Genomic DNA, 21,972 nt, shown 5'->3' with positions numbered 1-21,972 from the left:
CCGGGGTCCACGCTCATGAGCGGGACTATTCACTAGATTATGACTATAACAGAGATACCCCTACTACAGAACTGGAGTTACAGGACAGAAACTACTCCTTCTTTCCTTCCCTTTAAGTGTCTTTCAATTTTGGTGTCTCCTTGGTGTGGCTTTTCGTTTCAATACACTTTGCTCTTAGCTATGTTCTTCTGATTTTCTAGGTTACAGATGAGTGTATGTAGAGGTACTCTGGGTTAAGCTTCTGCTTTGTTTTGGTGAGTTTCCGTTTGGGACGTTACCAATCTAGCCTGAGTTGCCGTTTCTTTCAGGACACTCTTGTGTCTGTCGGCCTTGCGAGGACTTTCACCGCTTGATGTCGGTGACCGATCCCCACCGTCGGTGCCTTTATTGCCTCGGGCCGACCACGATGACAAGTCGTGCCCCGACTGCCGGGCCTTGACCTCGAAGGCTAGATGGGAGCGGTCCCGTAAGCAACTCGAGCTCCGGCAGTCGGCTCCGTGCCGCTCAACGTCCCGGTCGAGGAGGAAGTCGAGGGACCGGTCACGGAGCCGCGGTCATCACCGCTCGGCGAGTCAACACCACTCGTCGGGCTCCAAGTCCTCAGGTAAGTCGAGGCACTCGAAAAAGAAGTCAAAGAGGTGTCATCGCTTTTCCGACTCCCCCCCCCAACGCTCGCCCGACGCAGCCGGGGGTTCGGGCGACACCGCCCACGCGGCTCCACCGGAGCTGCAAGCGCCGCGTCCAGCTCCACACCCGCCGGTCCCTGGGCTGCGCGCGACGCCGGAGGAAATACGTGATTTCCTCATGGCCATGAGGATTCACTTCCCTCCGTCGGACCCTGTTGAGGCGCCTTCGGGCCCCGCGGGTCCGTCTGGGAGTCCTAGCAGGCCGACGGCTCCGGCCCTGGTGCCGTCGGGGGCTTTGGCCCCAGCGCCTTTGTCGACTTCGGTCCCAACGCCGGAGCACCCCACAGGATCCGAGCCCGGATCTGGGTCGTCACCAGTTGACCTAACGACTCCTCTGCTGGTGCCGACCCCGAGGGTGTCGCCCACGATGCCGTCTCCGGACAACGTCGTCCCCAGTCCCAGCCCCGGTTCGGGTCCGCCATTCGGACCAGCGCCGTCGGCGCCGATGGGTGACCAATTCACCTACGACCCGGGTCCATCATTTTTCCCTGACTATCAGGAGATGGATGACGAGGGGGACTGGGAGGGGTCTGAGGACGCTCTGGCACTGCAGTGCCAGTTGAGCCAAGACTGGGCAGACAAGCTAGGGGAGGCCAGTGGTCTGGACACTTCGCCCGACACTGGATCCGTCTCTCCTCCCTCCGTGGCTACGGAGGAGGGGGCTGCTTACAGCGTGGTGTTGAACAGGGCGGCCAAGGCCTTGGCCCTTGAGCTCCCGGTCACGCCCGTGAGGACTAACCTCCTCACTGAGGTGCTCAAACCGCAGGCAAGCTCCTCGGAGCCTCTACTGCCGTTCAACGAAGCCCTCACCGACGTTCTGCTGGGGACCTGGTCCAAGCCCTCCACAGGCCTCCCTGTGGATCAGAACGTGGCCGGACGCCACCGCCCGGCTCCAGGCGACCCTAGCTTCCTGTCCGTTACCCCACCCCCGAGAGCCTGGTGATCCAGGCCTCTACCTCCCAGACCGTATTTCCCACCGCTCCTCCGAATCGGGAATCCAAAAGGTACGATCAGTTTGGTAAGAAACTGTTATCCTCCTTGAGTTTGGGGTTGCGGTCTGTTAACACCGCCTGCCTTTTGGGCCGTTACACCCACTCTCTGTGGGATACGGTTGCGGAGGTGCTGCCACAGTGCCCCGAGGAGGCCTGGGCAAAGCTCGCCCAAGCCCTGGTGGAAGGGCGGGATGCAGCACGCTACTCCATACGATGTGGACTCAACACAAATGACTCGCTGGGTAGGGCGATTGCAACAACGGTGGCGGTTCGCAGCCACGCCTGGCGAGGTCCGCCAACTTTTCGGGCGATGTCCAGGCCACGCTCATGGACATGCCCTTTGATGGCCGTCGCCTCTTTGGCAACAAGGTGGATAGTGTGCTGGAGCGTTTCAAGGACTCCAGGCCTACGGCCAAGTCCTTTGGCCTAGGCCAACGCCAGCAAACTTCCGCTTTTCGCTCCTTTCGTGGCCAAGGAAGGGGCGCCCCCACACGTCCAGCCAGCCACAGACCGCAGACCCAGGTTCAATGCGGTCGCGGACCTGGTTACCGCTGCGGCGGTACCGGGGGGCACCGGCAGGGTTAGTCCACACCCGCCCCTGCACCATCTGCCTCTAAGCCTTCCTAGTCCGTCATTTCAGGCCCATTCGTCACCAGTGAGGGTGAGGTCCGCTATCAACTCCCCCACTGGCGTACCATCACGTCGGACGGGTGAGTGCTGCAAATCGTCCGAAGGGGCTCCTCCCACTCCTTCGAGGCGACCCCTCCAGCCATGCCACCGCAGCACCACCTCATGTCGGGGGATCACTTGCAACTTCTGCAGGAGGAAGTTACTGCCCTGTTGGCCAAGTTGGCCATCGAGCGCGTTCCTGGGCCAGAAGTAGGACGTGGTTGCTATTCCCACTACTTTCTCGTACCCAAGAAGGGCAAAGGAGGCCTATGCCCTATCTTGGACCTACGGAGCGTCAACGGCTTCCTCCGGAAGGAGAAGTTCAAGATGCTGACCTTGGCTCAGGTCCTAGCTGCCCTGGACCCAAAAGACTGGATGGTAGCGTTGGACTTGCAGGACGCGTATTTCCACATCCCCGTCCTGCCGGCCCACCGGCGTTACCTGCGGTTCACGGTAGGCCACACGCACTTTCAGTTCACCGTGCTCCCCTTCGGCCTTGCCAGCGCCCCACAGGTGTTCACGAAAGTGATGGCGGTGTTCGCAGCTCATCTGCGTAGATTAGGTGTTTCAGTCTTCCCCTATCTCGACAACTGGTTGTTGAAGGTGGGCTCGCCCCAGACAGTCGTCTCCCACCTCCAGACTACGGCCGACGGCCTGCACTCATTGGGGTTCTCCATCAACGTGCCGAAGTCACACCTGTGTCCCTCTCAGGAGATCCTTTTCATTGGAGCGGTTCTGGACTCAGCGCAGTTTCGGGTTTATCCCCCCGAACAGCGGGTTCGGGATATTCAGGCTCTGATTCCGATCTTTCAGCCTTTGTCCCGGGTCTCGGTCAGGTTGACGCTGCGGCTCCTGGGGCTGATGGCCTCCTGCATCCTTCTGGTGCAACACGCCAGGTGGTGGATGTGGGCTCTGCAATGGGACCTGAAGTTTCAGTGGGCACAGCATCAGGGCAACCTGTCCGACCACGTCCTGATCTCGGAGGGCACTGCGAGCTAGTTGCAGTGGTGGCTCATGAACCGCGATTGGGTCAGCGGCATATCTCTCTCCCTTCCCCAACCGGAGCACATAGTGGTGACGGATGAATCCCTCCTGGGATGGGGGGCCACATGGGAGAGAGGGAGATCAGAGGTCTCTGGTCTCCGGCGGAGTCCCAGCTCCATATCAACCTTCTGGAGCTGCGGGCGATCCATCTTGCACTGAAGGCATTCCTCTGTTCAGGGATGTGTAGTGCAGGTGTTCACGGACAACACCACCGCCATGAGAACGCGCAAGCAATGTCATCAGTTCTGCGCACTCGCTCGGAGACGCTTTTCGTCGCGAGTGGAGCTGCGGTCTGTTGTACGCCTTTCCGCCTATACCTCTTCTGCCCAGAGTGCTGAAGATCAGGCAAATCTGGGCCCAAGTCAACCTTGTGGCTCCGGACTGGGCACGAAGATACTGGTATCCCGAGCTACTCAGCATGTCAGTCGATCCCCCGATTAGTCTGCCTCTTCAGGAGGACCTTCTGTCGCAGCAGTAGGGGACGGTCCTCCACCGAACCTGTCCAGTCTCCACCTACATGCGTGGAGATTGAGCGGAGACAGTTGAGGCCATTTGACTTGCCTCCTGAAGTCTGTGATGTGATTCTGGCAGCCAGGCGTCCCTCCACAAAAACAGTATACGCCTGCAGGTGGAACACATTTGTGGCATGGTGCACAGCAAAGGCTGTGGATCCACTCTCTGCCCCCTTTCAGAGGTTCTCCTCTTCCTTCTGTCTCTTGCCCAGCAGGGATCTACTCTGGGCACTATCAAGGGCTACCTCTCGGCCATTTCAGCCTTCTTGAGGCTACCTGATCAGCCGTCTCTTTTCAAGTACCCTTTGGTAAATAGATTCTTGAAAGGCATCACACACATGTTCCCTCCTGTTCCCTTCGTGATGCCTCAGTGGGACTTGAACCTTGTTCTGACTTTTCTGATGTGCGCTCCCTTTGAGCCACTTCATAACTGACTTCTTCGTCTTCTGACTCTTAAAACTGCATTCCTGGTTGCCATCACCTCTGCCAGGAGAGTGAGTGAGCTCCAGGCTCTATCTTCGAAACCTCCTTTCCTCTCTGTCCATCCGGACAAAGTTGTTCTGAGGACTTGTCCTTCTTGCCTGCCCAAGGTAGTCACAGCCTTTCACATCGGGCAGTCCATCACCTTGCCCACCTTCTTTCCGCCTCCACATCCTTCGAAGGAGGAAGAGAGGCTCCACCGTCTGGACCCAAAGCGTGTGCTATCCTTCTATCTAGATCGCACACACCAGTTCCGGGTGGATGAATAGCTCTTTGTTGGTTACGCGGGCGCTAAGAAGGGATGAGAAGTGCACAAGCGGACCATCTCTCGGTGGGTCGTCTTGTGCATCAAGGTCTGCTACTTCTTGACGAAAAAGGAGCCTCCTGTTGGGCTGCGCGCCCATTCCACTCGGGACACGGCAGCTTCTACTACCCTGGGTCGGGGAGTCCCCTTGCAGGACATCTGCCAGGCAGCTACGTGGGCTTCGCTGCACACGTTTGCTAGACACTACTGCCTGGACAGCCGAGTCCAGAGAGATGGCTTTTTCGGCCGTTCTGTTCTCCAGGACTTTCTGGTGTGAACTTGGTTCGCAGACCCACCACCGGGGTTGGTATTGCAGGGGTATCTATTCTAAGGTAAGGAATCTAACACTAACGTGTGTCTTTCAGATGCACAAGTTACTTACCTTCGTTAATGATATATCTGTAAGAAACAGTAGTTGGTGTTAGATTCCTTACCGCCCCACCCATCCTCCCCGTTCTGCAAACCTATATCTAGGGTTAAGGACATCCCTTTCAGGGCCCTAGTTTCATGGCACCAGTGTCGGTTTCTATCATAGCTCTGCGTTACTGGCGCGGAAAGCTATGTACAGACCCGACGTCAGCGAGCGAGGGCGGTGTCTAAGTACTCCGACGACGTCATCCCGGCGATCACGACGCCGACGACGGACGTGGAGCCGCAGACGACGCCTAGCGACGCGCAGGGGTACTGCGGACGAAAACTTTCCGGATCCAGTCTGACGCCTGGGGATATTCTAAGGTAAGGAATCTAACACTAACTACTGTTTCTTACAGATATATCGTTACCGAAGGTAAGTAACTTGTGCTTCTGCCCTTGTCATCTGGTGCTGCTGGCTCGCTGCCTGTCTTGAAACCCTACATGGGGTCTTCCCCTACTGGCTGGTGGCGTTCTTTGGGTTCGCCTGTTGTGTGAATCCCTTATCACGTGATTTCCTTTATCCTCATTTGATATTGGCAACTTGGGCTTTTTGCCCTTTCTTTTGTTCCTTGACTGTGGCTCAGGACTTGCTGTCCTGTCCTGTTAATGTGTTGGAAAACTTGCTTTTTGGTTGCAGTTTCTTTGGCTGCCCCTTATATCCCTTGGATTTCTATCAAGTCTTCATTATACACAGTTTTGGCTGTTTGTACCTTGTGGCTTTGGTCACACACACCAGTATTGAGCTATGCCACCTCTCCTGGCTAGAGGTTGGATTGACCCTCTTCTTGGAGACTTGTTGTTCCTAAGCTTTGGGATTCAGTGGTGCTGCTTTGTGCCTCTGGTGGTACAGGCACCACCAAACCAGGGGTTCAAATTCCACTGGTATTTGACCGTCCTCACCACTGAGGACGCTCAGCAGGGTCGGTCTGGTTGGCATTCAATTGTGGAATGGCATAGGTTTTCCTTCTGCCCAACTCATGGCCATTACATAATCTGTTATCCTTCCTCACGGTTGTTGCGTGACGTGTTATCCTTGCCTCTCGGTCATTGGGTGATCTGTTCTCTTTGCCCCATGGCTGTTGAGCGACCCTTGTGTGAATCTGTGTTTTATATGTATATCTTCCATGGTTGCCCTTCCCATGAGGATTGCTTCCCTCATCTGTTTTGTGGGGGTCTTTCTCCTGTATCTCCGATTCGGTGATTCTGGAATACTCAGCCATACTTTCTTGTTGACTTTTTTGGCATATGTATTGGTAAGCTCTTTTTTACAAGCTCACTCTTTCATGTTTTCCCCTTTGGGAGTGGGTTTCTGTTGAGATTCTTCTAGCAGGCATGCAGTCTTGTGTTCTGGGCCCCACTCTGTTCTTGGGGGGCATCTCCTCCTTTTCACTTTCTATCACTGGGCTTCGGTCGTTCTCTGCGTGCCTTTGAGCGTTGCTGTGTATTATCGGGCTGTGGCATACATTACTTGCATAGTTATCTTGCTAGGACGGTGTTCAGTTTTTTCATATATCCATTTATGCCCACTGGATATATTTTGTGATTTATGCCTTTTAGGCCACTGTGTTCATCCTTTTCGGTCTCTTTTTAAATAAAATAATAATAATATCTAATAACTAAAAAACCTTAAAGAGACCTTAGGGGCCTGCCATAACAAACACTAGACACACCATAAGAATCGACAAGTCGTCTTCTCACAGCGAAACTGTTAGGAGAGAAAGTGATGCTGAAAATTTCCTCTTCATCTGAGCCAATCCTGGTTCTGAAGACGCTTTGGTCAGAGTTTTTAACTCCATCTGCTGATCTAGCTAAAGTTGTGGATTTTTAGCAGGACATTTTTAACATTTCAGGTATACCGTTCCACTCTCTGTGCCCCTTCTGGCTCCCAAAGGTAAGCCATACACTTCTGGTACGCGGATTCAGACTCTTGCCCCACTTGAGTCTACACTTTCACAGGCTCTGGTCTCAGCGTCACTTCTACAGAAGTCACTCTGGCCTAAGATGCCAGCTCGCCTGCACCAGTGCGGTTTTTGAGATCATCTTCAGTGCCCCTCCCGGAACGGATGACCTCCTGCTTCCTTATAGTACAGATGCTGAACCTTCAACATGCCAAAGACTTGATATGTCTCTAGAGGGTTATAAACTCCATCATTTTGACCCACTCTTGTAGGAACTTTGCATGTTCACAGCTGTTGTGAATTAAGCAGTAGAGGTGGCATAATTGGCTCTTGTCTTCTCACAAAAGCGCTCAGCTGTATTCTGCGGCTCTGTAACCTATTCTGCCCTTCATTGAAGCTTGCCTCAACCAGTGCAGATCATTATACGATTCCAAGATATCTAACTATTTAATTATGTTTTCTGCTATCATTAAGCTCTTTTGGTTCCTGTACAAACACCTAGTTGGACTAGGAAAAATGTGAGAAATTGGTGCCAGCATGCTTTTAATGTATCCACTGTCATGGCTTTGTGGGAAGGTTCAGTTGTGGGTTTACCTGCAGTGTGAGTCATATGATGCCACCTGAAACATTGGCAAACTACAGCTAGCACAAAAACCTTCGATGTCCAGTCTGGTGCCTTGGGATATTCATAATGTGAGAAATGGGTGGGAAGATATTATACCCACCAGAAATATAATTATTGAAGGTAAGTAGAATATTTGTCAAGCGTGTGTCTTGTGAAACCCCAGTCATGCTAGGGCAGATTAGGTAAATAGTCTCCAGCATCGTCATCTAAAAACGCTATCTATGAATGTATCAGCTTCTTATTATGAATAATTGTTTGTTTTTCTTCAAGGTTCCTTTATCCCGATCTTCCAGAAGAGGGTAGCACAATTGAACCTGCAACAGCTCCCGAGCCACGGGAACGAAGATCATTTTGCAGTGGAAGGAGAGACTCTGGATCTGAATCCCCTGAGCCAGGGTAAGGAAAGGAAACTGTACATGTCTAAAAAGATAGACCATCATGAAAAAGCCTCCAAGAAATAGAAGTACCATCTTATCTTAATCTGTTTTAAACTTTATTAATCAACTTCTCATATTTTCATACACTATTTTTTGTGGCTCCATTAATGTGCAACATGTGACTAACATAAATGTGTTACAACAATATATATATTGGCGGGTCTAAAACACAAACAATGCTCGGTAATCCCAAAACCAAAACCTAGAACAACCTCAACCCTATGTATCTCTCACGGGTCATCCCTACAATGGTCATGGAAGGATGCCCATCAGTCACCACACGGAACCGCCCTTCATCATTTGGGATTCCATCAAGACCATACCCAAAATGGCCATACAACTGTCACGGTCGGGGGTCCAGATGTAAAGGAGCTCCTCCGCCGGGCAGTCAGGTCCAACTATGGTCTTGCCACTCATATTTTGAGGATTTTCGTATCAACAGCAAGGGGGGACTGATGTTTGCAGTGCTCAAAGAAGGTGAAATAACAAAAGAGTGATGCTATGAAAAGTGATGCTAAAACAGGATGGAGAGGTTACTTATAACTTTATTCAGGTGTTACCCAACCTCCTGATGTTAAAAAGTAGTCAATGACAGTCACAGATTATAGACTGTCTAAATGTTTAAAGGTGGTCGACATGTTTCAGCAATATAATGACTGATTTGTCATTGCTTTCTTCAGGACCAAACAACTTATGGCTACTGCAAATGTGATGTGAAAAAACAATTAAGTGCTCAAATCAAAATGAGATACAGAGATCACCTGATTCCACTAGGTGTTCATCTCCCTCCTTTCATGTTCTATAGAGAGAAGGAAACAAAGAAATATAAAGCTTGAACCAGGGTGTATGATGAGATAAACCAGCGCATTACACTATAATCATATTTATGAATAATAACTAGAATCCCGACTGTCTTCTTAAATCATTACATATTAAGTGCTCTCATGTTATCATCGGGCCTATATCTATGACTCACAATGAAAAAATGAAAACAGCCCGTCTTACCATGTTAGTAAGAGGTACAGACCTCACCCCACCTGGCCACGGCTCAGGGAAAGGGGAAGCACCGCTCTATGATGGAGAGACAAAAAATATACCAACAGGTTATTATTGTCAAATCCATCATTCACTTGTACATCTCGCCACAGCCCTTCAGACTGAAGCATCTCTCACCACATGCCACCAGGCAACATCAGACCATGTTTCAAAGAAATCACACGAAATCTCCAATGCAAACCAAATGAATGTGGCTTCACAAAATGACACCGACTCGTGTCGCATATGTTGTCAAAAAGGTTATCATTAGAGAAAATTAATATACGTCGGCCTGTTGTTAATCTGGGTACAGCAAGGAAGCGTGTATTACCGGCATTAAAGAGTAAATTCAGCCGTTCAATATTTCACTTGTACTAGCGTGTTCGTTCACATATATAAGTTCTTACAACCAAACAAGATACACAACATTCAGCACTCGAACCCAATAAATGTGCCCGCAAAGTAGAATCCCTCTTACCTCTCCGTCGGTACTTCAAAACCGGCATCTTAGCCGATCGGGGAGGTACCGACGGATGGGGAAACTGCCAAATATCAAGCGCCGCGTGAGTGGCCAGTGCAGCTCACGTGACGCCGTGATGTCTCATGGTCACCGATAGGCTGCAGCAAGGCAGATTTAGGCCAATCAGAGCGCATAGTTTGTAAACTGTGCTGCGTCTTTCATTCTTTTTTTCTTTTTTTACTTGTTTTTTCTCCACACACACAGAGAGTCGGTCAGAACTAGGAACTTTATTAGTTGCACAAATTGCGAACACAACTAGCAAAACGGGATGTAATCAACGAAAACAAAAACAAGAACGTTGATGTATCGTCAAGCACCAGATGTTCAAATTACTCGACATTCAAGACCATATTAGAGTATTCAGGGTTCACCATTAATTAGCAACTAAAATACGTGGGGATGACCACCCGGAAAATCAGAGTTAGGATCTCTGAGCATAAGAGCACGATCAGATGCAGGAGGCAAGCAACCAAACTCACTAATCATTTTTTAGAAGCACGACATCCTTCGACTGCATTTCAGTGGACTGTGATTGAGAAACCCCACATACCGTCACATGTCACTGACACATCTAAATATCTCCTGATGAAAGAGCAAAAATGGGTGTTTAGACTGGGCACGAACCGAGTGGGTCTGAACGACGATATACCCTGGTCGACCCTATGAGTAAATAAGTAAACGTGATTGGCCATATGAATGTGTCCTCAATATGTATGTGTAATGGGCCAGAATCTAACACATTACACTTAAGTACCATCATGGGCAGTGGTATTCTGTTCTTTCCACATACATTATACCTTAGTACCATTATGGGCATTGTCATTCTTGTATAGATGAACCATTCCACGAACACTGAGTATGGTGGTAGAGTTTTGCTTATATGTATACACCTTATTTTTCATAGCAAGAATTGCCACAGCAAGGATTTTCATAGCAGGAATTTTCCTAGCAGTCTTTTCTAGCAGTATTTCTTCCAGCAGTGTGCCTTTGTTAATTAATTGCTAATTAATGGTGAACCCTGAATACTCTAATACGGTCTTGAATGTCGAGTAATTTGAACATCTGGTGCTTGACGATACATCAACGTTCTTGTTTTTGTTTTCATTGATTACATCCCGTTTTGCTAGTTGTGTTCGCAATTTGTGCAACTAATAAAGTTCCTAGTTCTGACCGACTCTGTGTGTGTGGAGAGAAAACAAGTAAAAAAAGAAAAAAAGAATGAAAGACGCAGCACAGTTTACAAACTATGAGCTCTGATTGGCCTAAATCTGCCTTGCTGCAGCCTATCGGTGACCATGAGACATCACGGCGTCACGTGAGCTGCACTGGCCACTCACGCGGCGCTTGATATTTGGCGGTTTCCCCATCCGTCGGTACCTCCCCGATCGGCTAAGACGCCGGTTTTGAAGTACCGACGGAGAGGTAAGAGGGATTCTACTTTGCGGGCACATTTATTGGGTTCGAGTGCTGAATGTTGTGTATCTTGTTTGGTTGTAAGAAATTATATATGTGAACGAACACGCTAGTACTAGTGAAATATTGAACGGCTGAATTTACTCTTTAATGCCGGTAATACACGCTTCCTTGCTGTACCCAGATTAACCACAGGCCGACGTATATTAATTTTCTCTAATGATAACCTTTTTGACAACATATGCGACACGAGTCGGTGTCATTTTGTGAAGCCACATTCATTTGGTTTGCATCGGAGATTTCGTGTGATTTCTTTGAAACATGGTCTGATGTTGCCTGGTGGCATGTGGTGAGAGATGCTTCAGTCTGAAGGGCTGTGGCGAGATGTACAAGTGAATGATGGATTTGACAATAATAACCTGTTGGTATATTTTTTGTCTCTCCATCATAGAGCGGTGCTGCCCCTTTCCCTGAGCCGTGGCCAGGTGGGGTGAGGTCTGTACCTCTTACTAACATGGTAAGACGGGCTGTTTTCATTTTTTCATTGTGAGTCATAGATATAGGCCCGATGATAACATGAGAGCACTTAATATGTAGTGATTTAAGAAGACAGTCGGGATTCTAGTTATTATTCATAAATATGATTATAGTGTAATGCGCTATCTCATCATACACCCTGGTTCAAGCTTCATATTTATTTGTTTCCTTCTCTCTATAGAACATGAAAGGAGGGAGATGAACACCTAGTGGAATCAGGTGATCTCTGTATCTCATTTTGATTTGAGCACTTAATTGTTTTTTCACATCACATTTGCAGTAGCCATAAGTTGTTTGGTCCTGAAGAAAGCAATGACAAATCAGTCATTATATTGCTGAAACATGTCGACCACCTTTAAACATTAGACAGTCTATAAACTGTGACTGTCATTGACTAATTTTTAACATCAGGAGATCGGGAACACCTGAATAAAGTTATAAGTAACCTCTCCATCCTGTTTTAGCATCACTTTTCATAGCATCACTCTTTTGTTATTTCACCTTCTTTGAGCACTGCAAACATCAGCCCCCCCTTGCTGTTGATACGAAAATCCTCAAAATATGAGTGGCAAGACCATAGTTGGACCTGACTGACCGGCGGAGGAGCTCCTTTACATCTGGACCCCCGACCGTGACAGTTGTATGGCCGTTTTGGGTATGGTCTTGATGGAATCCCAAATGATGAAGGGCGGTTCCGTGTGGTGACTGATGGGCATCCTTCCATGACCATTGTAGGGATGACCCGTGAGAGATACATAGGGTTGAGGTTGTTCTAGGTTTTGGTTTTGGGATTACCGAGCATTGTTTGTGTTTTAGACCCTCCAATATATATATGTTGTTGTAAGTCTATAGGGAACATATTGGAGCGTTGGTCTTTAAAACTCCCCCGGGTCCTCTTCACTTGTTTGTTGTTTATAACATAAATGTGTGCCAAAACTAAATGTAGAGTAGCCAAGCAGCGCAGTTGTATCCCTGCAAACACCCATCTTTCTGTTTACCTTCCCTTCATGCCTCCCTCTCCTTTAGATTTTTTATTGGCTCATGTGAACCTGAAATTTGTGTCCAGCATCCTTTTTAAAAGCATGCTCTGAGGATTTGTGCTTTTCTATGTGTGTGGGGGCTTTTTTTGCCACAGTATACCGCAGCAGATTCTATATTTGTGCGGCACACAGCCTATGTTTTAAGGACTCTTGTTTGTGGGGAGAACAGATGTGCAGATTCCTTTTCTGATTCTCACAATTTTAGTGCAAATACCTTGATCTTAGCAAGACACTTCATTGATCTTTAGTCATTTACTCTAACAGATGTTGTGTACTTGAACAGTTCCTTTACCTAGGAATTGTGAGATTTGCATACATTTTCTTAGGTAAGCGGGACTCTTTACTAACATCCACACATTGTTTAGGACAGTGCCTTCTTGCAGGCAGATAGAGATTTATCCACTCAGTGTGTGCTCTCAAGCATACAATTAAGGTATATCAGCTTATCCCTAGTGCTATGTTATTTCATTTTTAAATATTCTGTTCTGAAACCTCACCAGCTGGCTGGTCATCTGTGTTATAGAAAGCCATCAGATAGAGGAGTATCAGGTTAATGGATAGATAATGCTGATGAGAGGTGGTGAAGTTGGAGGCTTGGGTGAATGTTGTCTCTGTGAAGTGAAGGCATCTGATAGAGACTTCTAGCCGCAGATTTTTTTAACATAAATTATCCCCAGGCATCAGACTGGATCCGGGAACTTTTTGTGAGCAGTACCACTGCACGCTGGCAGTTAACATTGTACGGCTCCGCTGGCATCGTCGGCATTTCCCATGCCAGAAGTGACGGGCACAGTGCCTATATAGGAGCCACACCAGCAAGCTTACAGTAGTTCTTTGCCTTTCCACAATATCAGCGCACATCCGGAGATAGCTACCCCCAGTCGTTTTTTGGCTGACCTTTTTCAACTTTTTGTCAAAGTCTTTTGAGATCTTTCTCCTGGTGTAAAAGGGATGTTCACTGGGCATTTTGGTGATGGTTCCGCATCTTGTCTGCTCTGGTGCCTTGAGCACACCCATCGACTGCTGTACCATGCACCCCAAGGCCTTGAGGGAGTCGTTCCTTAAGCTACTTGCCGTTCGACATGCAACCCCGCAGCGGTCTCTATCCCACTTTAGAGAAAGAGCCCAGTTTTCTGCAGTCAAAGTCGTACCGGCGCTCAGGTAAGTGCCACGAAAAGAGTAAGAAGGTGAAGAAGTGTTTAACTATTTGTTCAAATCATCCGACGAGATGAAGGAGTTTCCTCTGTTGAGGGCTGGCTCTGCGGTTGAACCTGCGTCTGGGCTGCAAATGCGCCTCCCTGAGTTTCCAGAAGCAGGAGTGAACCCCGCTCAACTCCGCAAATTTTATGAGGCCATGCATCTCATATTTGAGTGGCCAGTACCCTCTGGCGTGCCTTGGGACCGCGGGGGTTAGAAAAGGGCCCCTACTGGTTCTCCGCCAGAGGGTCTGCCCGCGGTGCCCTTCGGGTCCCTTGGATCAGAACCGGCGCAGGTCATACTACCTCAACTTTCCCTGACGCCGATCTTGACAATGATGTTCCTCTGTGGTGGCGCTGTCCCCATTCTCATCCTGACTCTGTCAGAGAGCCGGAGAAGCACCGCTCAACAAAGACTCCGGCGCCATATGCTCCAGACGAAAGTCTGGGCCTATTCCTTCGGTCTAGGACTTCGGAAAGATTGGGAGGGGCCACTGGCCCCTGAAAAACATCAGCCCCCTGACCCCAACATGGACTAGTGTGAGGAATTGGCAGACACCAGATGACTGGACACCTCCCAAGATACTGGCATGTTCTCCTACTGTGTTACGGAGGAGGGAGCCTCTTTTGCTATGGTGGTGATGAAGGCAGCTGAGGTCCTGGACCTTAGCCTGCCCTCGGTTGTAGTCAAAATTAGCGTCTTGACAGAGGTGCTTCAGACGGGACTACCCCCTCAGAACCTCTTATCCCATTAACTGAACCACTTACGAACTAACTGCTCAGGCCTGGTCCAAGCCCTGCAAAGGAGCTACTGGGAAGAAGACAATTGCCTGCCGTTATCGCCTCGGCCCCGGGGACCTCAGTTTCCTCACGTTACACCCTACCCCAGAGAGCTTCGTGGTCCAAGGCTCCACCTCCTGTGCAACTCCTGGTGCATTCCCTCCCACTCCACTGGATAGCGAACCCAAGAGGCTGAACACCTTAGGCAAGAAAATATTTTCTTCAACCAGTCTGGCACTGCGGTCCATGAACACCGCATGCCTTTTGGGACATTACTCCCATGCACTTTGGAATTCGGTTGCTCCTTTGCTGTTCATGCTCGCGGAGGAGGCCAGGCCATTTTCTCCAAAGCTCTGGTAGACAGGGGAGATGCCACTAAATTCACGATCCAATGTGGGCTGTACACATCCGATTCGCTAGACAGAGCAGTTTCTTCATCAGTTGCCTTATGGCACCACACCTGCTTGACGACTATTGGCTTTTCAGGGTATGTCCAAGCTGCGCTTATGGACATGCCATTTGATGGCTCCTGTCTCTTCGGAGACAAGGTGGATTCAGTCCTGAAGCACTTCAAGGAGAGCAGAGCTGTGGCCAGGTCTTAGGGCCTTTTCATTGGTTGGCCTTTCGCTCCTTTTGTGGCCACGGATTGGGCTTCCAGCCACGTCTTTGTCTGCCAAGCCACCATGGCATGCTAGCTCCTCAGACTCTGCATGGCTTAGAATGTACAATCCCCATACCCTGTAGGTGAGACAGCCAGATGTCAGACCAGTCCACCACCCTCCTGGCAGCCGCAGCATCCGAACCTATTTAGTTTACCCTCCATCTATCATTGGCAACCAGCGGGAGGCAGGATATGCTATCACCTGCACCACTGGAGGTCGATACATCAGACTGCTGGGTTCCCCAGATTGTCCAAAGGGGCTACTCCTTCCCCTTCATGATTATCCCTCCACACATGCCACCCTCTTGCAGAAATCTGAAGGAGAACCATCTCTCCTTACGCAACCTGGAAGTGGAGGCTCTCTTGGTCAAGGGAGCCATAGAGAAGATACCGATGCCAGATGTAGGTCGTGGTTAGTTTTCCTGCTACTTTCTGGTGCCCAAGAAGGACAGAGGTCTTTGTTCTTTTCTAGATCTGCACCCTTTAAATTTCTTCCTGAAAAAAGAGAAATTCAAAATGCTCACGCTCGTTAAAGTTCTGTCCGCACTTGACCCAGGAGACTGGTTGGTAGCATTGGACTTGCAGGACGCATATTTCAACAATTTGAAAGACAGTTAGTTGTAGATTCCTTACCTTAGAATTTCCCCCAGGCATCAGTCTGAATCCGGAGATTTTTTTTTTGCAGTACCCCTGCAATTCGGTAGGTGGCGTCAGTCGACTCTGTATCCGGCATCGTGGACGATGGGATAACGTTCCGGTACCTACTTAGACGCCGCCCCTGTGCGCTGACGTCAGTTCTTTCTGTTTCCACACCAACCTAGCGCAGATCCCGAGAGAGCTATCCCTTAACTGTTTTTTGGCTAGCTTTTTTCAACTTTTTGTCCACATTGTTTTTTGAGTCTTCGACTCCTGGTGCGCGACAAATGTCCCTACATCAGACCGGCTTCAAGCCCTGCGGTGCCTGTCGGAAGATGATGTCTGTGACAGACCCGCACCTCATGTGCTTGTGATGTCTGGAGCGCGACCACGACCCGAAACCGTGCTCAGACTGCGGGCCATAAACCAGAAGACTTTGCTGGAGCGGTCCTGAAAGTTGATGGAGGCGTCGCTTCCGGTCTTGTTCGAGAGAAAGGTCTCGAGGCCGGTCACAGAGCCCCAACTCCTCATCGCGCTCCCAAGTCGTCGAAGTCATCGGGTAAGTCCAACAATGAAAGAAGGCGAATAAGCACAAGCGCTCTTCGCCTTTCCCCCGTCAGTCAGCTGATGCATCATCGCTCAAAGGGTCCGTCTCCCATGACTGCTTCTGGCGCGTACCCTGCCCAACTTTGACAGTTCTATGAGGTCTTACACCTCTTCTTTGGGCAGCCCGACTGGAGCGGGTCAGGGTTCCTGGGCCTTCGATGCCGGTGGCTCTGGCACCGGAGGGCCTACGCGGATCCAGGCCGGGAACTGCATCGATGCATCGATTTGTTTTGGACAGCTATCTATAAAATATATATATATATATATCATTTTAAAAAGGGGGAATTCGATGTTCACTCTTATACGGAAGTTTTTTAATCTTATGAGGGTATTTTAGACAGTATTGAATGTTGAAGTTAGCATATATTTGAAAAGATGCCTTTACCGGTATAATGTAGTGCGTAGCTGATGCACAAGGATACTCTCACGTTGCAGCTGATATGAAATCGACGTGATGTTAAGGGGGAGTCTCTGGCTGACCCGCGAGGATCTGCTCACATTGCAGCTGTTGCGAAATCGAACGTTCGGCTCAGACTTGGTATTTGATCCTGACGCGTCTGACCAATGCACGAGGAAAGGACTTAGATTGGAGAATCGTGTGAAATACCCCGAGGCACGTGACTTTGTGGGTGTTCTCGCGAGATTGGAGTCATCTTGGATTAGGCTCATATACTTTAAATTGATGAGTTTCAGAGGATCGCAAGAAACAGTTTAACTATCGTTTTTCCATAGCGGTTTGCCATCAGAGAAATAACAGCTGTTTGGTGCTCAGTGAATGATCAGAGAGAGTTATTTTTAGGAATTGCGGATTAGGGTATTAGAATTGAGGTATTTATTTGGAAAGAGAAAATATAGAATACGTTAATTAATAGAAGGTGGTATTGAAGTTGAAAAATTGAGAGAGATTAAGACAGATATGTGGAGATTACAGGAGGGAGTATTAATGAGGAAATTGTTAAAAGATTAATGGAACGTGAAATGAAGAAACAGGTTAAAGAATCTATGGAAAAAAATTTGAAAAGTAGGAAAAGGAGAGGTAATGAATCTGGGGAAGAGTTGTATTCCTTGTCAGAGGATGAAGGAAAGAGTACAGAGGTAGGAAAGAAAAACAGACACATTGAAGAGGTGGAAATGGCACACAAAGATAATGTTAGTAGTTTACCAACTGCAAAGAAAGGTGTCCTTAGTGGCACAAAAAGGAAAGGTATCCTTATTACACAGGAGGATGAGAATTTTGAAGACGGGAGTCCAAGTTTATTGTCTGGGAAAGATTGTGACAATTTGGATGAATATATTTTAGATTTACAGGGCAATGATGTATATGAGGAATTTGAGGATATGGAGGTAGAGGCTTCCAGGGAAAGTATTAAAGATCCCTTTAGTGGGGATATGTTTAGCCCAATAAATATTAAGCATCCTAGAAGTGGAGAATGGTGGCCTATGGACCACGTCGTAAAATGTATTAAAAATTGGATTAAAAAGCCCTTGGCCAGGGAAATGATGAGGCTCATGAGAGCGGAATGCTCAAGACCTAGAATTGAAGAGAAGGTCTGTGCTACCCCAAATCTGGACCCAGATCTTATTAGTTATCTGTTCAGACTGGAGAGACCCAAGGAAGGGTCTGGAAAGATCACTTAAAATATGTCAGGACACGTTGTTGGATGTTTTGGGTCCTTTGGGTAGAATTCTGGATATGGCAGAGGACGCATATGCAAATGAGGAACAAGTTGATGTAGAACCTTTGAGGGGATGGAGTCAAAGGGCGGTAGGTCTATTGGGAAAAGGAAATGCTGGACTTCTGCAAGAAAGGAGGAAAGCGATCTTGATGAACATCAATCCCAAATTAGGAGATGTGGCTCAGAAAGAGGATCATGGGGATTCTAAAGGTTTGTTATTTGGAGATGGTTTAGTTAAAGGAATAGGTAAATATGTAGGTACATTTGCAGCCTTGGATAAGGCGCAGGGTAACATGGCGTAAGATGTTTGGAGTTTTGGATGGGCCAGTAAAAGGGGACCCTTTTGCAGAGGTCCCAATATGGATCACAATACAACCTGCAATATGGTTGGCAGAGCAGAGGTAAAGGTTATCAACAGAATGCAAGTTTTTACCCAACAAGAGGAATCTCAGGATGAGTCAGAAGATATTCAAGAGATCGCGGATTGCCCAAGGGTGGTGGATAAGGTGAGTATGGGTATTATTTTTGGTTCTTCCCAAAAAGGAGTAGGAGGTCATATGAAGTTTTTCAAGGAACAATTGGAAAAAAATTACCGGAGATCCTAGGGTCTTGCAAACGATTCAAGGTTTTGTAATAGATTGTATAAGTACTCCTTTCCAAGATATGGAACCAAGAGAGATAAAGATGTCTATAGATCAGGAAGACTATAGTAGACCAAGAGATAATTTCTCTAATTGGGAAGAATGCGATAAAGGCAGTAGAAGAATGGGAAATGTGTTTTGTAAGCAATTTGTTTTTCGTAAAGAAGGACAAAGGATGGCGCCCAGTGATAAATCTCAGAGGGCTGAACAAGTTCTTAGTGTATCGTCATTTCAAGATGGAAGGGATACATTGCCTGAGAGATTTACTATATGGAGAAAGATTGGATGGTAAAGTTGGATCTCAAGGATGCATACTTTGAGTCCTATGGCAGAGGAAAGTCAAAAAAATTGCAATTCAAATGGAAAGGGGGGGATTTTACCAATTCAAATGTTGCCTTTCAGACTATCCCCAGCACCTTGGTGCTTCACAAAGGTGATTAGGATAGTAGTTGCTTATTTTCGACAGCGAGAAATAAGGATGATTATTTATTTGGACGATATTTTGATTTTATCGCACTGTCAAATAGAATTGAAGAATATTGTGCTGGAAGTGGTGAACATGTTGGAGGAATTAGGCTTAATTTTGAACAGGGAAGAGGCTTATATGGTTCCTTCACAAATGCTAGAGTTTTTAGGTGTTATGGTAGACACGTGGTAATGTCAATTAAGTCTTCCAGGGAAAAATATGAAAATGATCAGGAAAGAAATTCAACAGAGTTTAAAGAAAGATTTGGTTTCCTTAATGGAGTTGGCAAGGATTATAGGACTTCATCAGTTCAAGCTATTATTCCATTTCCTTTACATTGCCGTGCACTGCAGAGATTGAAAGGCGATGCTCTATGAAATGGATTGTGGTATGGAGACAAAATAGCTTGGGATGTGGAAGCAAGGAAGAAACTTTGTTGGTGGTTAGACAACATGGATGCATGAAATGGGAGAGCGATTTTGGGATTAACACCGGATTTTGTAATAGAGTCAAATACGTGTATGACTGACTGGGGAGCACGTCTGGGAGAATTGAAAACAGGTGGTGCATGGTCAAAATAAGAGAGATTGGAACTTATCAATTGTCTGGAATTAATGGCTGGGTTTTATGCTTTGCAGAGCTTCAAGGAGAATATAAAAGGGCATGCAGTTCTTATGAGGATGGACAATGTTTCTGCGGTTTGCTACATAAACAAATTAGGGGGACGAAGTCCCGGAATTTGGCAGAACTAGCAAAGGATTTTTGGAACTTTTGTCTGGAGCACATAGTGGGACTGAAAGCGGAATATTTACCAGGGAAGTTGAATGTGAATGTGGACTGGAATTCGAGGAATTTGAAAGATTACAGCGATTGGAATTTGGACGTGAGTTGTTTTGGCAAGATAAACCATTTGTGGGGTCCATTAGAGGTGGATATCTTCGCAAGTTGATTAACTACTCAGTTGAAGGTGTATTACAGTTGGAGAGCAAATCCGAAGGCAACTGCGGTAGATGCCTTCTAGCAGAAGTGGCAAGGGAAGAAGGCCTATGCTTTTCCACCTTTCGTAATGAATCAAAGGGTTTTGTTGAAGTTAAGTCAGGAGAAGAGTCAATTCATTCTAGTGACTCCGTTTTGGGTGTCTCAGGTGTAGTTCCTATCAGTAATGGAGCTAGTTTGTGCAGAACCCTTGTTGATGCCTGTCAGGTTAGGTCTGCTCAGGGACGCAGATGAAAAGGAACATCCTTTAGTTTTGAGCGGGGATTTGAACCTTCTTGCTTGGAAAGTGTCAGGAGATCTTTCAGAGTTGAAGGACTTTGAGAAGAGGCTGCATAATTATTGGAAGATTTATGGGTGCCAGGAACTAGGAGAAGATACAAAGGTATTAGGAGAGTTTGGGCTAGTTGGTGCTTGGCAAGGAGTCTGGATTCCGTGGAAGCTCCTGTAGTGGAGGTGATTAATTTTTTAACAGAGAAGTTTCATGAAGGTTTGTATAGTATGATTAATTGCTATAGGTCCACATTTTCTGCTGGGCATTCACAATTAAATGGTAAGTCTATAGGGCGAGTTGTGATGGTGTGTAGGATTCTGAAGAGTATGAGGATTAAGAGACCACCTAAGGCTCGTTATAGGTTCTTATGGGTTGTAAATATTATGCTGTCTATGTTTTGCAGTGGCAGTTAATACATTTTTGGTTATTAAAAGACTTAGTGAGAAGCTAGACTGTTTGTTATGCCTTGTGTCATGTAAAAGGATGTCAGATGTGAAGGCTTTGTAGATAGATCAGAAAATAGTGGGTCCAGATGAAGTATTTTTTTAGATTTTTAAGAGAACGAAGACTATGTCCACTTCGGTTTTTTATCCAATTTATGCGGAAGATAAGAAGTTGTGTGTAGTTGATTGCATTCAAGAGTATGAAAACAGGGTTTTGGAAACTAGAAGGTATGTTGATAAACAACTTTTGATCTCTTATGTTTAACCCTTTCGTATGATAAGCACTGCTACCATCTCCAGATGGGTGAAGAATGTAATGACTGAATGTGGGATAGATGTGAGAGAGTTTAAGTCACATTCCTTGTGTGGTGCTATGGCAAGTAAGATGTATTGGCCAGGTGCTTATTTGGAGGAAATTCTTAAACGAGCAGATTGGTCTAATGCAGGCACTTATGCTAAACATTATTTTAGCTGTATATGGCCTGGTGCCAAAAGGCCACCAGGACTCCAAACACGCACAATAAAACACGCACAATAAAATAAATACTCCTTTTAAAAGGAGTATTTATTTTATTGTGCGTGTTTGGAGTCCTGGTGGCCTTTTGGCACCAGGCCATATACAGTTATTCATTCACAGTGTGCAGGCACTAATCCCGACACAGCACATATACCGGTTTAATTGGATTAAATTCGAATATTTGAGTGCAGCCCCCCATCATACATAAACATTATTTTAGGCCAATTAGACATGTTTCAAACTTTGTTTTAAGAGTCCTTGAACAATCATAATGGTAGCCTCCGGTCTTGTAATGAAATGGCGATTCTCCAGGCATAGTGAAATGAGAATCAAGATTTCATTAAAGACACAGAGGCTAACATTATCCCTCCCTCCGCAACTCTTTGCTTAGGAGTGGGGGGGTTAAGGTTGCAGGTTGAACCTAATGTTGTAATGCTGTTTTTTAACCCCTTCGGTGCGCATGACGAGCTCAGCTCG

At 47.3% G+C, this 21,972-nt stretch overlaps 1 protein-coding gene across 2 annotated transcripts in view; it reads left to right on the top strand.

The window, feature by feature from the left end:
• Nucleotides 1–21,972, top strand: part of ALS2 (alsin Rho guanine nucleotide exchange factor ALS2) — a 1,284,778-nt gene that overhangs the window by 1,124,045 nt on the left and 138,761 nt on the right. For both annotated transcript variants that reach the window (XM_078680222.1, XM_078680224.1), the window contains one exon: nucleotides 7,895–8,020. In XM_078680222.1, the coding sequence (XP_078536348.1) occupies nucleotides 7,895–8,020 (126 nt within the window). The remainder of the gene's footprint in view (nucleotides 1–7,894; nucleotides 8,021–21,972) is intronic.

This window comes from Lissotriton helveticus, chromosome 3_1, assembly GCF_964261635.1.
Source record: "Lissotriton helveticus chromosome 3_1, aLisHel1.1, whole genome shotgun sequence".
Lineage (NCBI taxonomy): Eukaryota > Metazoa > Chordata > Amphibia > Caudata > Salamandridae > Lissotriton > Lissotriton helveticus.
The sequence above is the reverse complement of the archived record's forward strand: the minus strand, read 5'-3'. Positions and strand labels throughout refer to the sequence as shown.